This window comes from Tiliqua scincoides, chromosome 14 (genome assembly GCF_035046505.1).
Source record: "Tiliqua scincoides isolate rTilSci1 chromosome 14, rTilSci1.hap2, whole genome shotgun sequence".
In the NCBI taxonomy this organism is placed as follows: domain Eukaryota; kingdom Metazoa; phylum Chordata; class Lepidosauria; order Squamata; family Scincidae; genus Tiliqua; species Tiliqua scincoides.
The window spans coordinates 14,054,261-14,070,124 of NC_089834.1; the positions used below are offsets into that span (position 1 = coordinate 14,054,261).

General features: G+C 45.9%; 1 protein-coding gene across 1 annotated transcript in view; it reads right to left on the minus strand.

The window, feature by feature from the left end:
* MLXIP (MLX interacting protein) overlaps positions 1-15,864 on the minus strand; it is a 39,967-nt gene that overhangs the window by 18,615 nt on the left and 5,488 nt on the right. The window contains exons 2-4 of the mRNA XM_066609997.1: positions 1,236-1,342; positions 871-956; positions 7-96 (exon numbers count right to left, since the gene is read on the minus strand). Of these exons, the coding sequence (XP_066466094.1) occupies positions 7-96; positions 871-956; positions 1,236-1,342 (283 nt within the window). The remainder of the gene's footprint in view (positions 1-6; positions 97-870; positions 957-1,235; positions 1,343-15,864) is intronic.

Sequence of the window (15,864 nt, forward strand, 5' to 3'; positions counted from 1 at the left end):
ACATACCCTTTTCTTGAAGTAGGTTCTCCACTTGTGATACTCCCTGATGACTATTTCTATTCGCCGCTTCCAATATTGACCATCTGTTGCAATAGCCTGACAGGGGGACAAGATAAAGAAAAGGGGGAAAAAGTTGTATTTTTTGGGATATAATGTCAGGCAGAGAATTTAGTGGAGGGTTCAAGACCCACCATTACCAGGAATCTTTGTGCAATCTTAGGCAAGTGCCCGTTTCTCAGCATTAGTAATCACAGCTCCTTCTGTAAATGAGGAATGAAAGCAGTCTGCCTGACAAAACTGAGATGGCAAAGCACTTTACAAGCACAAGCACACAAGGAGGCTAGGAGACAAGCACACCACACAATCAACCTGGTTATAGCGACACAAGAGCCACAGCTGGAAGAAAACACAAAGATATGGAATACCAGATGCTGTAGGCTTATACCATAGTCTTTTGAGACTGAAGGTTGCCAACCAGATATGGAACCCTTGCTTGGTGCCATCTCTTGTCTTTCAAATCCCACCTTCTGTGACTTTGATTTAACCCTCACCTACAACTGAACCTAAACTTTACTATGAGTAACTGTACTTTCTCACCTTTGTCCTTATCCTTATCCTTGCTACTCCCTCTGCTATTCCCGTTGAGAAAACTCAGGTGGTTACCTCCTCAGAACAGGAGCTTTTAGTATTATTACCATTCTGCCTTTTGTTTTTCAGTGAAATACCAGGTAACACTGTTCGCCTTGTTATAATCATACTAGCACAGAAATACAGGTAGCCACCAGGTATGTTGAATGAAAGGGAAACAAAACTAGCCCACAATATGAAGCTGGACCTTCTCTAAACCAAGCAGAAGTTACTTCAACGCACCTCAGGACGACGGTGCTCGTCTACCTCCACGGAACCATCCAGGGGAGTCACAAAATGACAAACAGGATTCTTGCGCTTCTCCAGATCTGCAACAGGAACAGGAATATCAACATCTTAGGGGAAGAGTACGTAGGGCTTGATTTAACCAACAGGCTAAGCAGGCCGTTCTCTTGGCTCCCTTTATTATGGGGATGCAGAAGACAGGCTAAGACTTGGCAATTTCACAAGACATTTGGGGCAATGGATCATTAGTTCTCCAACTGCCCACGCTGCATTTCTTGACTGCTCTTGCAGCTTTTACAGCGACAATTAGGAGTGCTTTATTTTTATATCAAGCGGGCACGTTTATGAGGACTGCCACTTACATTGGATGTACCAAGCCCTCCAGATGGCGTTGTTGAGCCGAATTTTATCCCTGCACTGGAGCTTGAGGCCTTTGAAATTCTTCCACTTGGGGGAGACCAGCTTACCACTGTAACAAAGCAGAGAAGATTCCTTTGTGTTTCCTAAAGGGAAATGCAACCGGGCTGCAGCAGCTCAGCCTGGCAGCCTTGAAGACTGTCCAGCACCTTACACCTGAGAGGCATTTGGAAGAAGCAAAGTGCAGAGCTGATATGGGACTGGTTGCAATGGGCAAAATAGAAACCTTTTGCCTGGAAGCTCAACCACAGCCATGATCTGCCCCCCTGTGGGGTGGGGGCAGAAGAGTCAACACAAAAGAGTAGTGGTGGCAGGCCCCAGGTCTTTGAACCCAGGTCTTCCAGGTCCAAGGTAAACAATTCTAATCCCTATGCCACACCGGCTCTCAGTTTATCACAGGTTCCTCAATAAGGTAACTTAGTACCCCAGATTCCCAATGGAGGAAAAGCAGGCCTGAGAAGGGTTAGGGTCATCCCCTGAGCTCAGCATCACCCTCAATCCAGAAGCAGCACTCAAAAGACCTTCGGGGGAAACATTAACTCTGGCCCTGCACAGATGTGGCACCTTTAAACTGTTCTCCCACTGCACAGACTTCTCTCATGAGCCAATTCTGTGCAAGAGGCCTTGAGAGGTCTGCTTCACTCACAAGACACAGCCAGCCAAGGGGAGGAAAATGGTCATGTGAGAAGCAGCTGCCTGGAAGACAGACACAGGATGGAAACACTTAACTATTAACCCTCTCCAGTCTCTTGCCAACTGAGCCAAACTAGAGAGGGGAGAGGTGCTTAAATGCACTTAAAAAGAACAGAGAGGACGCAGGTGCTCCCATCCGCCAGCATAAAGGAAAATCTAATTCTTAATTTAAAACTGGCAGCTTGGGCTCCATAAAACTAGAGTAGATGGCGAGAATTAACTGACCCAGAGGGTCTCAAGCAGTCCATACGACAAGAGAGAGAAAGCCCCTGTTCCATGGAACTGTAAATAGCAGTTGGGGCTCACACAGAGCACCGATTCTCAAATGAGCACAGCTGAGAGCAGAACTGAAGCGTTGCCTTGAAATACTAGGCCCTGACGTTGGATTTACACTCACAAACCAGAGGAACAAGGGCCAGCACTGGGCTACTTCTCTTGCCGGCGTTCTTGCTTGGCCTCAGCCAGGCACTGACGCCTGCTTACAACCACCACTCCATTCTGGCCTTGCCAAGGTGATCTCCCTGCCCTGCCCCCCCGTTTCCCTCCTGTGACTTGTCTTTCCGACTCTGAGCCTACGACCCCATGTCTCGGTTTTCAACTGCCGTGAGCCACGACGAAAGAAGATCCTGGTCCGGAAAGCGGGATTAAAACAAAAGAACTGGTTCTCGGGCAGGAGTGGTGGGTCTGAGACATGTTTATGAAAGCCACTCAGGGCAGGAGGGACCAAGCAGGATGGGAGTTCATGGTCCGAGGTTGGGCTCACCGCCTTCGCTGCCGGCGAGGATGCAGACAAGCATACTTAGAGAAGTGGAGCAACAACTGCGGAGGCTTAGAGGAGGAGGATTTTCCGATGCCTGCTGGGGGAACAAAAGCTCTGAAAGCCCACACCTGTCAGTGCAGAGACAGCTGCCTCGCTGTTCCTGGGAGTGCCGGAGGCGGCATTATCCCTGCAATAATCCTGTAACGGTGCACAGAGGCAATGACAGGTTTTGTCTAGACAGAGGCCGCGGCCAACCGGCTTCCTTTAGGTTCTGCCGCTTATTGTGTGCTGCCAGCTCTATCCATTTCTAGCTTTGGGGGCAGAATGGCCAGTGCCCACTCTGGGGTTCAGAGCTTCCTTGCTGTGCATTTGAAAAACCATCTGCTCAACGAGGAATGCAGAAACAGAGCTGGATGTTCAGCTGAGTGAACACACTCAGCTCAGAACCTCCCCCTCTGGGACTTCCTCTGATGCTTGATACTTGCATGTGAAAGACACAAGTAAAGAAGCAAAGGCTGTGATGTCGTCTTGAGGCCAAAACAGTCATAAGGGGCAGGAGATTCACAATTAGTTCTCATAAGATCTTGATATGAACTTAAAAGTGGCCATGAGGGTCCCCCATATTGAATTAGAATGACAGCGCTGGGCTTCACCCTCCCTGCAAAAACACTTTTCTAGATCTACACTGTTGAAGGAGGCATTTTGCACAACGAGACTATCCAGGTCAGATGATAAGTACTGGTGGGGCTGCCTTCGTTTCAAAATCATAAGGCATATATCCATCTGCCTTCTTCTGTCCCATGCAATTGTCCCATGGAATTGCTGCAGCTTCCCCTCTACCTCTACACCAGACTCCTGTCTTCATTGAGCACACAACTTCTTTAAAACATGCTCGGTTCTCTATTGCACACACTTCTCTCACCTGGCTTTAATTCTGGGAAGGGAGATTCATGTTCCAAGTCAAAGTTTCTCACAGGTCAAATAATAATTAATCACCAATCCCAGGAGTAGGTAATACTTTAATTAACCTGCATCTTAATTAACCTCAAGGTGACTTTTTTTTAAGCTGCTAAATCCCAGCAGATCCTTAATCCTATATTTCTTAAGAACAGTGCCAATTATGCACCAAAAAAAGTATTTCCTGACATTTATAAGCTCTGAGGGAGGACAAAGAAGCATGAGAACGGCATGCTGCAAAAGAAGACTCACTGCAAAGGTGAGCAAAGGGAATGAATGCATGACAGGTACTGAATGGCAGGCAACCACTCATGAGGCTTCTGGGCAAAACTGTGGGCTCAAGGAGCAGAGCATCAACGGGCAAAAGGCATGAAGGCTTGCTGAGATACACAGGATGCTTCCTCTGTAGGAGTGGAAACACAAAGTGTTGTCAGTGTGCCGCATACAAGAACACCAGGAAGCAATAAGGGCTCTGCTGGACCAGGTCAAGGGTCCATCTAGGTCTCTGCTTCCATCAGCAGCCAACCAGGTGCTTCCAGAAAGTCTGAAAGGAGAGCTGGAAGGCTACAGGTCTCCCCTGCTGTTACTACCCCATGACAGTGGCATACTACCTTTGAAAATGAAAGCTCCACACTACCATCACTGCTAACAGCCACTGATAAACTTCTCCTCTGTTAGTCTGTCTAATCCTCTTCTAAAGCCATCACCACATCTTGTGGTAGTGAGTTCCGTATATCAATCGTGCCTTGTGTGACAGACCTCCTTTTTTCTGTCTTGAATCTCCTGCCAATCAATGTCATGGGATGATTCCCCCCCCCAGTGCTAGTATTATGACTGAGGGGAGAAAACGTCTTTGTGCCAGCCCAACAAGGCACTGAACTCTTTTTTCCCTTCGTAAAAAATGGAACCATCACAAAAACGGTTTTCTTCTTCCTAACAGATGTTTGGGTAGGAAATATGTTCACATAGGGCAGGGGTGTCCAAAGTTTTTGGCAGGAGGGCCACATCATCTCTCTGACACCGTGTTGGAGGCCGAATTAATTTATGTTTCAAATTTGAATAAATTTACATAAATGAATATATTAAAGATGAACTTATATGAATGAATGAAGGTCTTCCAGTAGTTCAAGGCCTATAAAAGGCCTTGCACAAAGCAAGGCTGGCCTTTCCTTTCCTGCTGCTACTGCATCACAGACGTGAAACAACAAGCAATGGAGGGAGCCCTCATCCCACAGCTCACTCGAGAGGCCAAACAGTTGCCCTCACGCTGAGAGCAGTTGCATCGGGCCAGTGTGGGCTCCAACAAATCTCTGGAGGGCCAGAGGCTCATTGGAGGCTAGGGGCTTCCTGAGGGCCACATAGAGAGGCCTTGAGGGCCGCAAGTGGCCTCCGGGCCAGGGTTTGGGCACCCCTGACATAGGGGACCATTCAAAAGTGACAGCCCCCCCACCCCCAGATTATCTGAAGTGGAACAGGCCATTCAATAACTACACTGGTACATTCATTCTGAATCCAGAAGTTCCAGGCAAAAACCAGTCTGGTTCTGACTCTTAGCTTGGTAAATCCTTGCCAAGGGAGAGCTGTGCTTTGCTCTGATTTCAAACACCTATTTGGCACGTACAAGAACCACAGACTGTAGCCCCTGAGTACAACTAAGCCCTGGTTTCCACACACACTCACCCTAAAGTCTCTGGCACACAGTATTTATCTCCCCCTCCCCTTTGGGTGTGCATGTTTCAGCATGGAAGGTGTTTGATATTTAAATCAGAATTTCTTAATATTGTTGAATTGAAACAAGTCAATAGTAGACAACCCGCCAACCCCTCCACGCCCGCCCACCCCTCAGGGCAAAAAGGTGCTTTTGGCTTCTACACACAGCCTCTCCCTAGGAGCGTGCCTGTGTTTTTTAAACTAATCTCTTTTCTGTGGAAATAGATGTGTGAATTCAGCTCTCTCCAAGCCAAAACTAACAATATTCCCTCAGACAAAGGTTCATTCAGAGCATCAGATAAAAACCTCACTTATTGTGCTCCGGAGCAGAAAGGCAGCCCTGCAGGACAAAAACATTCCTGTATCGAGCTAATAAGAATTGTTATTTCCCTTCTGTCTGGGAGGCTCTGGTGGAGTCCAGACTCTCCCACTGACTTGTGTTCACTTTCCAGATTCAATGGAGGGCAAACCCCTATCACTGATGGAAGTTGCAAGCACAGCCACTGTATTTCTCAACCCACGGGGGAGGGGGCAAACATCATCCCCTACTAGGATTCCATCGCATAGAAGAGTATAACATTACTCACATTCCACAGATGTACAGCATGGATTCCTTGTACCCATACCAACTAACTTAATTTTAAAAAAAACACAACCCTTCATTAGCAAGTCTGCAGACTGTGTGCTGGGGAACCTTCAATACAACATGTTATGAGGATGAGGTACAGCAAGCTCTCCACTACCTGTCCTCCCTGAATGCCCCATAGCTGCAGGAGGGTGTTGGATGCATTCTGGGACTCAGTTCACATGAACAGCCAGTGAGGCCAGAAAGACCCAGTACATGAATTCCGAGGTCTGTCACAGGGCCCAGTGGCATCGCTAGGGGGGTGCGGACCGCACCGGGTGGCACACACAGGGGGGGTGACGCGCACTGGGGGGGTGAAACACTAAAATCACGGTGGTTAGGAGTATTACCATCATGTTATATACCGTTGGATGCGGAATTTCGAGGGGAATGCAATGGAAAAAACCAGAGTGAAATATCTCCTTTCTATCAAAAGTTATGGCCAAAAAACTGGAAAACAAAAAAACGCATGGATCCCTAAGGAAAGTGAAAGTGAGCCGTATCGTGTGTTTACTCGCGAGTAGGTGAACGTGCCTTAGACCGTTGGAAAGAGCAGGCTGAGAGGAATCCAACAACAACAGAATGGTCCTAATCCAAAGAATGCAGCCCCAAAAAACACCTGAGAAGGAAGTCCCTCCCTCCAAGCAGATGAATGCGTCGAGCCCTATGGAAAGCAAAACTAAGCCTCATGGTCAAGTTTACTTGCGAGTAAGCAGATGTGCCTTGGTTGGTGAGGAAGATCAGGTGAAGGAGAATGCAAGGCTACCAGAATGGTCCTGATCCTATGCACCTGGAGTTGAACAAGTGCTCCAGAAGGAAGCCTCCCCCCCCCACTAAAAAGGATCAAAACAGAGGCTGCAGCTGATACGGTGAACCTTTTTGAAACTTGCAAAGCCAGGTGGATCCTGACAGTGATCTGGTTTAAACAGAAGTTCTTAAATTGAACTGGGCACTGGGTAGGGCTGAAAACGTTACTGGTTTTGGAGGGGGGTGTTATTGCAGGGAGGCTACAGAGGAAATTCACTTGGTGGAACAGGGCTGGTTTCTGCTTATTTCATTATTTGTTTTTACTTTAATTATTTATACTTATTTATTTTAATTTGCCTGATGATGTCACTTCCACCATGATATCTCTTCTTGGGTCTTGGACAAATTGTCATTCTAAAAAGTGGGTCCCAGTGCTAAAAGTTTGAGAACTGCTGCAATAAGGTGTTAGAAAGTTGACATCCTGGGTGTGTGTGCGTGTGACACCACTAGCGACCAAAATCACTAAAATCATAATTTGGAAGAATAATACCATCATGTTAAATATCAGTCAATGAGTAATTTCATGCAGAATGTGTTCTGTCTTTGTTCTATCAAAAGGTACCGCCAAAAAACCAGTGGGGGCGGAGCGATGGTGCATCACCACTCCTACCACCTGGGGTATTGCCCCGCGCACTGCATGGGGGTGACACGCTGGCATCCCGCACCGGGTGACATGAACCCTAGTGACGCTACTGACAGGGCCAATCCAAGACCTTCTGACATCTGAGAAGGTAAGCCAAACACCATCCCTTACCTGGTATGTTCTGGCTCTGTCCTCCTACCTGGATGGGCAAAGGAAGAAGGGAACTGGTTTGCCAAAACCACCTAGTAAGATTTGAATGGGCTCCTATATCAGCAGAAATGAGAAACAGTCATACTATTATTATCTCAGGCCTGAGCAATACTCAGCAGTTGCACACAGCAGCAGGCAAGATGAAATGTTAAAAGGAAACCTCCACATTTCAAAGTAATTTGGTGAGATTTCAATGTCAGTGATTACAAAAAGGAGCATCAACTATGGATTTGTTTTATTCAACAAGACTGGAGGTGGGGAAGACCTGCTTTATGGACACTTCATCTGAAAGGCAGTAATTTCCTCCACATCTGATACAACATGTAGGGTGGAAGTAGGGAGGGAGGGAAGAAGGGTTGCCTAGGAAATCTTCCTTTTCTTACCACCATAAACTCTATTTTTATCGTCCTTCCTGCCTACTGCCTCTAAAAATAGCCATTATAAACCCAGCACCCTTTCCTTCTCCTTCCCGCCCCCTTCCATTCTCCTAATCTTGTTAGAGCTCCAGACTGCAGCTGAGAAGGGTTTATGGGAGAGGAAATTGAATTCCTGATTGCTAATAAAACTATACTTGAGACAGTGAGAGCTCACATTGGACCAAAACGTAGACACGGTGGGAGTGAAATCCTGACTTTAGTGAAGTTCTTCGGCTCATTTTACTGGGGTTAGAACAAGGAGATGCCATTATCTTCACATCTCAGACATTATTAGGACACGGAAGCTGCAATCTTATATATGCTTACGTGGAAACGAGTTCCATAAAACCAACAGGGCTTACATATGAGCAGATATGCCTAACATTGCACTGTTAGAGTCAGACTACAGGCACTCTTTATGCATGGTCTGAGTTTGCAGTTTTCCTTTTCTTCCTGGTAAGCAACACAGCCAGCAGACATGTAAGCTAGGCTGGAAACATGGCAGGGACAGAGACGGGGGCTGTTTACATTTTGCCCCACAGTGGGTCTGGTCCAGTTTGTGCTCTGCTGCAAGCTATCGACAACGAAAAGGAAAACACCAAATCAAGCCACGATTTCAAATTAATACATATTGACCTTATAGCATAATCCTTGCAGCAGTTACTGGAAATCAGTCCCACTGCCTTCAATGGGGCTTGCTCTCAGGTCAGCACACGCAGGATTGCAGTCTGAATTGCACTTTTTCTTGACTCAAGAGATGCTTTGGCCTGAGCAGGATGAAGTCAACTTGCCCAAACAAATGAGCAAAGTCAAACTGTGAGCACAGAGGAGTGGGCAGGGTGCTGGGGTGGCCCTAGTCCAGGGTTCAAACTCCTGATTCAACATGGACTAAAAACCAGAGAGTTCCGTTCATGTTGGACTAACATATGACCTGCACTCCAGGGGGGACTGGGTTTAAAAGCTCAATGTTTTAAACCCTGAAAGTGTTGTACTGGAGATTAATCAATGGGGTTTAGCACCTGCATGGAAGAGAGGCCTCCTAAATTTCCAGCTCCAAGGGCCTGGCTGCAGCCCCTCAAAGCTACGCTGTAAAGTCAGGTGTGCAAACAGATTATCTGCAGACGCTGAACAGGGGAGCCTCTCAATCATTATTCCAGAAAGGAACACCTAGCATGTCTCTCCTTGAGAAAAGAAGGAAGTTTCTTGACTTCACAAAACAGGGAGCTGTTTACCTCATGAAACAGGCAGAGAAACTTGAAGCCGGCCCTTCTGTCACCGAGGATAATATAACATTCCCCACGCAACATGACAACCCTATAAATACACCAAAAACTACAAGGATCTCATTCTAGCAGCTGCCTGGGCAGTGCAAGGAAAAGTGCTTTGGAGAACTGGATTGCCTCTCCCACGCTGAACCTGTCCACAGGGCAAACTCTCTGAAGCATGGAAAACCTGCACTTCAATTACTAGTTACTCAAAGTGATCAAAGGCTCCATGCTAGTCAACAAAGCATGTGCTTAATTATGAACTTTAAAGGCGTTAAACTGAAATGAAAACAGGCTAGATTCTGAACCAGACTGAGAAGAAAAGTTGGTCCAGAAGCAGAACACATCACGTTGTTCAAGCCAGAAGATCCCTCGATGGGTTAAACAGGATTTCAACTTAAAAATGAAATATATTTTGAAATGAACCGTCTATCAAGGCAGTGACGGAAAAAATGTATGTGTCCTTGAACAGCTTTATCTGAATTTTACAAGGTGCTTTGAGAGTGCAGCACAAAAGTAAACATTTCTCTCTTGCTCTGAAGCTCAGCTCACCGGCTCCTGAAAGCCACCGCACATTTTATAGAGCAGCTTCTTCACTAAATCGCTAGGAGGTGGGAGGGAATGTCTTTTTAAATGCTTTGCATATTTAGCAAGGCTCATCAGAACTGCCACTCCTGTGTTGGCCAACAAGGCACTGAAAAGGCCTGGTTATTTAAGGACACATAACAGGGAGTGTGGCAGTTGTCCACCCATTCGGTATTTCAAGTCCTGCAGTTTAAGGATTTAAATCAATCAGTTTATTTTCAGGTGAAAATTATCTGGAGTGTCATTAAATGCAATCCAGGTGGACTCCTAAAACAGCTTACAATCAAAATTCGCCAAGTTCAGTGTGATGAATGGTTTTGAATTAAACAGAACAGTTTCATTTAACAGAATGCAGTAGTAGTGGGTAGTCCATTATCTTAAACCCTGCACACTTCACCAGTTGACTGCTAGCCTGAGAAGCTTTGCAAAACCACAACTTTACTGGAATTAATCCCAAGTTCCCTCTGCCCCATGCACCTAATTTAGCTTTGTCAGGAGTAGAAATATAAAATCTATAGACAAGAATCCTCAATACACAGCACTCTCTTGGTCCTAATGCTAACACACTCTGAACAGGGAACAAACATACCATCTAACAGCAAACAGTGACACTTATAACTGTAGAGTGGCAAAAGCCCACCACAGTGTCCGAAGGGTTAACACAAAGCTAACTCCACCATCTTAATTTTCCACTTAAGATGCTACACGCAGCCAATGTCACAGGCATCTAATCTAAACAGTCATATGTCTTCTGTAGACTGGCGCCAGCAGTAAAACAAACACTGAAAAGCAGGAGGTAAACAGATGGAATGAGATGGGAGTTTTAGAGACTAAAACACTCCAAAATCCACACAGGTGTCATCCTTCTTGGGGGCTGCACTTTCTCCAACAACACTATAAGAAAACAGGGTAAGACACTATAGCAAAAAAATTGCCAAGAGAAGCAAGATGGGTTCAGGACAATGATTACATACAATTAGACAAGCAAAAACCACAGACTCCCAATTCATGCCCCTTCAGCAAGATCCGCAGTTCTAATTTTAATACCAGCAGTCAACTCGACATGGCAATTTAAAATGTATTTATTTATATGGGGCCTTTCTGCAAAGTATGCACTCCTGCATTCCCAGGAAGTCTCCCACATAGGTACAGACCAGCTCCAGACCTTACCAGCTTCAGAAAGCAAGGGAATCTGGACTAGGGCCACCCAGGGTTACCTTAGAATTCACATTGGTTTATGCAGAAGAAGGTACCCAAGTATTGTCAGCTATTTAGAGCTGTTAAGATAAGAACCAACACCTTGAACTGTCTCTACAAACAGACCTGCAACCAGTGCTGTTGTGGTTGTGTTAACACCAACACAATGTGACCCATTAGACCAGTTCTGGCAAGTAACCAACTCTGTAGTAACCAAGGTTTCCAAGCAGTCTTCAAGGGCACTTTCCCGGTGAATAATGCATTATAGAAGTCCACTAGACAAGCTGCACATGAATGTGATTTAGCAGTATTTGGAACCAGGCATATCAGAGAGGTATGTGAGTCAGATAGGACAGGTGGCAGTTTCCAGTGGGGCATCCCACAGCAGCCATCAGGTTGACTGCTAATGCCAGAATATATACTAATGCTTAGATGAGATGCCCCCAACCCTGGCAGTAGGCAGCTGCTTCAAGAGGACCATTAGACAGCTCTGTGAAAGTCCAAGAGACTCCACCCAGAGCCATTATTCTTCAGTCAGTGGGGCAGAAGAGCATGATGAGAGGTCAAGTGATGTCACTTGGCAGCCTCCGCAGCTTGAGGGCGCCCACTTAGCACATCGGAACAATGTTTCTTATCAAGTGGCACTTAATTATCCCATAATGTGGCGAGTGTTGGTGAACAGTGTGCAGTCTGTTGGAGCAGCCTTTTGCACAAAGGCAGCAACCTGATCCTGGGCAGGCAGCAGAGCAGCCGTGGCATCAAGCTGCAGACATCCAAGCCTCTGACAAGCTCAGTGAAACGAGTCAAATCATTCGCTTGTCTGCTGAATGAAGGGCATATAAGTGGATTAGGAGCCCGAAGTCACACATCTGCAGAGAGGGTGAATTGAATAAGCCTCCCTGCTAAACAACTACCTCTGGATGGAAGCAGGGAAGCCTACAAGGGTGATTTCCCACAGCTTACCACTCTTGAGCAAAACAACACTAACAGGAGGGTCAAGATGCAGGTTTGACTCCTTATCACAGAACTGCTCCAAGACCAGTGAGGAAAGTTCTCCTTCACACTGTTCCTCTGCTGTGTGCCAAGACTGCTTTTTGTTTAAATAAAGACACATAAACCTACCACCACTGTTGGGTCATGGTTACAGGTGTAATTTATTCGTGAGTTACTGTTTTAATTAGCTGATCTAGCAGAGAGGGAGCTCAGGTTTTACAGACAGTAACCTCCCTTGTTTGCACAGTGCCCTAGAGATGAAAACAAAAACTATTTACAAAGATGACAGAAAAATGTCAGCTGTATCCCAGCAGTACAGAATTCTTGGAAAACACAGATGTAGGTCAGGTCACCTTCTACCCAACAAGGGAGACTTGAGCACTGGCAGGTAGTTTTAACACAGACCAAAACAGGTCTCATGAAACGTACCGAGCACAGCTCAGGGAAAGTCAGACTTAGGCATGCTTAAACTCCATTCAGATCCATGGGATTTAAGCACTTAACTATCTGTTTAAGCCCCGTTTCCCTTCACTGGGACCTGAGCATGGCCCACCTCCCCTGGATTGCTCCCAGAGCTCTGACACTGTTATGTCTTATTCCACCACTCAAGTTATCAAGGCTGCTTTCACCTTAATTCCCAATTGAGAAGAAGTCAGGACTGCAATCCCCTGCTGCAGCCTTGGCCTTTCCAGATGTACTGGCAGAAGGGCGCTCAAATATACTTCTGGAAATCAAGTGCTTCCTAGATTGTTTACCATTCTTGCTGCAATTTAAAATGCTCTGTAAATTAGTTCACTGAGAAAACACATAAATCAGAATCTCAAGGACAGGCATCCTGGATTGCAAATCCTGGCACAAACACAGGCTGCATCATAGTAATTAATGTCTGGGATGGGGGATTACCACCAAAATAATAGGTTGTCAAAGTACAGTGAAATACAGACAACTGCAAAGAATGATTTAAGGAGTAAGTTAATACCTGCCACTGCCTTTAAATCTACATAATATCCCAAGGGAAAATCCCAAAGGAGCTGTTCACTCACCCCCCCCCCCAAAAAAAAAAAAAAAATCCTGAGGACTAGGTCCACTTCACCCTTTGCATGAAGTGAAATTCTCCCTCTCAAGTCAGTTTTGGAAGCTGCCTCAGTCCAGTTCTCCAACAGACAGCAACTCCACCCTTTCCCCATTTTAAGAAACTTTCCAGGCCCTCAGAGATTATGAAATGCACACAGCAGTAAAGTCATGAAATGGGCTCTGTTTGCGGCCTGAAAGTAGGAAGGCTCCTGCACAACTGTGATTACTTGATGAGAAAATGTGTCCATTACAGTTGATATAACTAACAACTTGGAAAAACAAATGCCAGTAGCGATTCTTTGTGTTACACAACTAGGGGGCTGAGGCCAATCAACGCCAGTGTCAACACCTTTACAACCTGCCTTGCATCTATCTTAAGCAAAGCCTCCTTAACAGATAAGATAGTCCCTGATGCTGCTTAGTGACAGAAGAATACACAAGGAGGTCACAGCAAAGGAATTTCTGCTCACTTTACTATGCCGGGGTATTCATCATCCTTGGGACATCATCCTTGGGACAGACCTCATTTGAAGACCTTACTTCAAAAATCAGAAGCAGTATTTACATGCCCCTGGTTTAAAAAAGGGGCCCAGGAGGTGGTGCTTAGTGGGTACACATGCCATACATGTGTGTACACATGCTATACATCCCTGGCAGGGCTGGGACAATCCGCTGTCTGAAATCCTGGACAGTGGCTGCTATTGAGGCTTCCAGCAGACATATTCTCTTAACTGGTCACTCCACAGGGAAAACTAAGGCCTGCAACTCTATGCACGCTTCCTTGGGACTAAATCCCACTGGACTTTCTTCTTACACATGCACAGGATTGCACTGCAGGTCATTACACAACTTCTGTTCATTCAGGATGTGGGCGACTCTCAGGTGACAGCATCTTTATGAAATAACTTGCAACTTACCCTCCGTAACAGGAGAAAAAATTCCCCTACTATAGATGAAGTGCTTTGAGACAAAGGGCATGTAAACCTGCAGGCCTTTATCTAATCCAGACCAGTCACAGCTAAAATTGATCTTGATCTCACTGTTACTATATCTTGAACTCAGCGGCTGAGGCCAAGAGTAGAAATGCTCCCACAATCCTTTGCAATGTTATAACAGGTAGATAATAATCCCCAGAGATAGTATTGCAGCAGAGAAACTTTTAGCTTACTGGCTTACAGCATCTGCTCAGCAGCCCAGCCTGCATGACACTTCTTGACACTGCTGAAAAGAAGCTTGCTTTAGAACTCACCCCTAATACAAACACCCCTGAAAACTCTCTTGTATCTTGTTCTTCAAAATGGTGGCTACTGTTTCCAGGTCAAACACCTGAAACAGGTGCTGGGGGGGGGGAGAAACATATTTCGAAGATACAAGCTTCTTACTCATGCAAATAACCTTTCATCGGCAAGACCAACAGACCTCAGTGGAACTGTCCATAAAGCATAATATTCCTGCTGGATCAGGCCAAAGGCCCATCTAGTCCAGCTTCCTATATCACACAGTGGCCTATCAGATGCCTCAAGGAATATACAAGACAACAGGATGACTGTATCCTGTACTCCCTTGTGTCTGGAATTCAGAGATAGCCTAATACTAGAATCAGGAGGCTGCATATACCCATCATGGTTTGAAACCTGTGATGGCCTTGTCCTCCATCAATCTGTCCAATCCCCTTTTAAAGGCATCTAGACCAGCTGCCATCGCCACATCCTGGGGCAATGAGTTCCACAGATATAGTTCGGGTGGCCATAGCTTTAAAAAAATCTTGCCACTGGAATTCTCAGTAACTGTTCTCTCCTCTTTTCAGAGTACTCTTTGTAAAAACCTAAGTCATAAAAGCAAAAAGAAAGATAAGTGTTTCCAAATAGAAACATATACAGTGCTTCTTTTTAACACCTCTCTAGGGGGCAGCTCCACATGTTAAGCAAAATATCTGAATGCTGGGTGACTTCAAAGGTTCTCAAATAACTAAGTCTAACTTGACTAAGGTATGCAACTTGTCCCTCAAAACGGCCATGGTGCCAGAAGACTGGAGGATAGCAAATGTCACACCTATTTTTAAAAAGGGAAAGAGGGGGGACCCAGGAAACTATAGGCCGGTCAGCCTAACATCCATACCGGGTAAGATGGTGGAATGCCTCATCAAAGATAGGATCTCAAAACACATAGATGAACAGGCCTTGCTGAGGGAGAGCCAGCATGGCTTCTGTAAGGGTAAGTCTTGCCTCACGAACCTTATAGAATTCTTTGAAAAGGTCAACAGGCATGTGGATGCGGGAGAACCCATGGACATTATATATCTGGACTTTCAGAAGGCGTCTGACACAGTCCCTCACCAAAGGCTACTGAAAAAACTCCACAGTCAGGGAATTAGAGGACAGGTCCTCTCGTGGATTGAGAACTGGTTGGAGGCCAGGAAGCAGAGAGTGGGTGTCAATGGGCAATTTTCACAATGGAGAGAGGTGAAAAGCGGTGTGCCCCAAGGATCTGTGCTGGGACCGGTGCTTTTCAACCTCTTCATAAATGACCTGGAGACAGGGTTGAGCAGTGAAGTGGCTAAGTTTGCAGACAACACCAAACTTTTCCAAGTGGTGAAGACCAGAAGTGATTGTGAGGAGCTCCAGAAGGATCTCTCCAGACTGGCAGAATGGGCAGCAAAATGGCAGATACGCTTCAATGTCAGTAAGTGTAAAGTCATG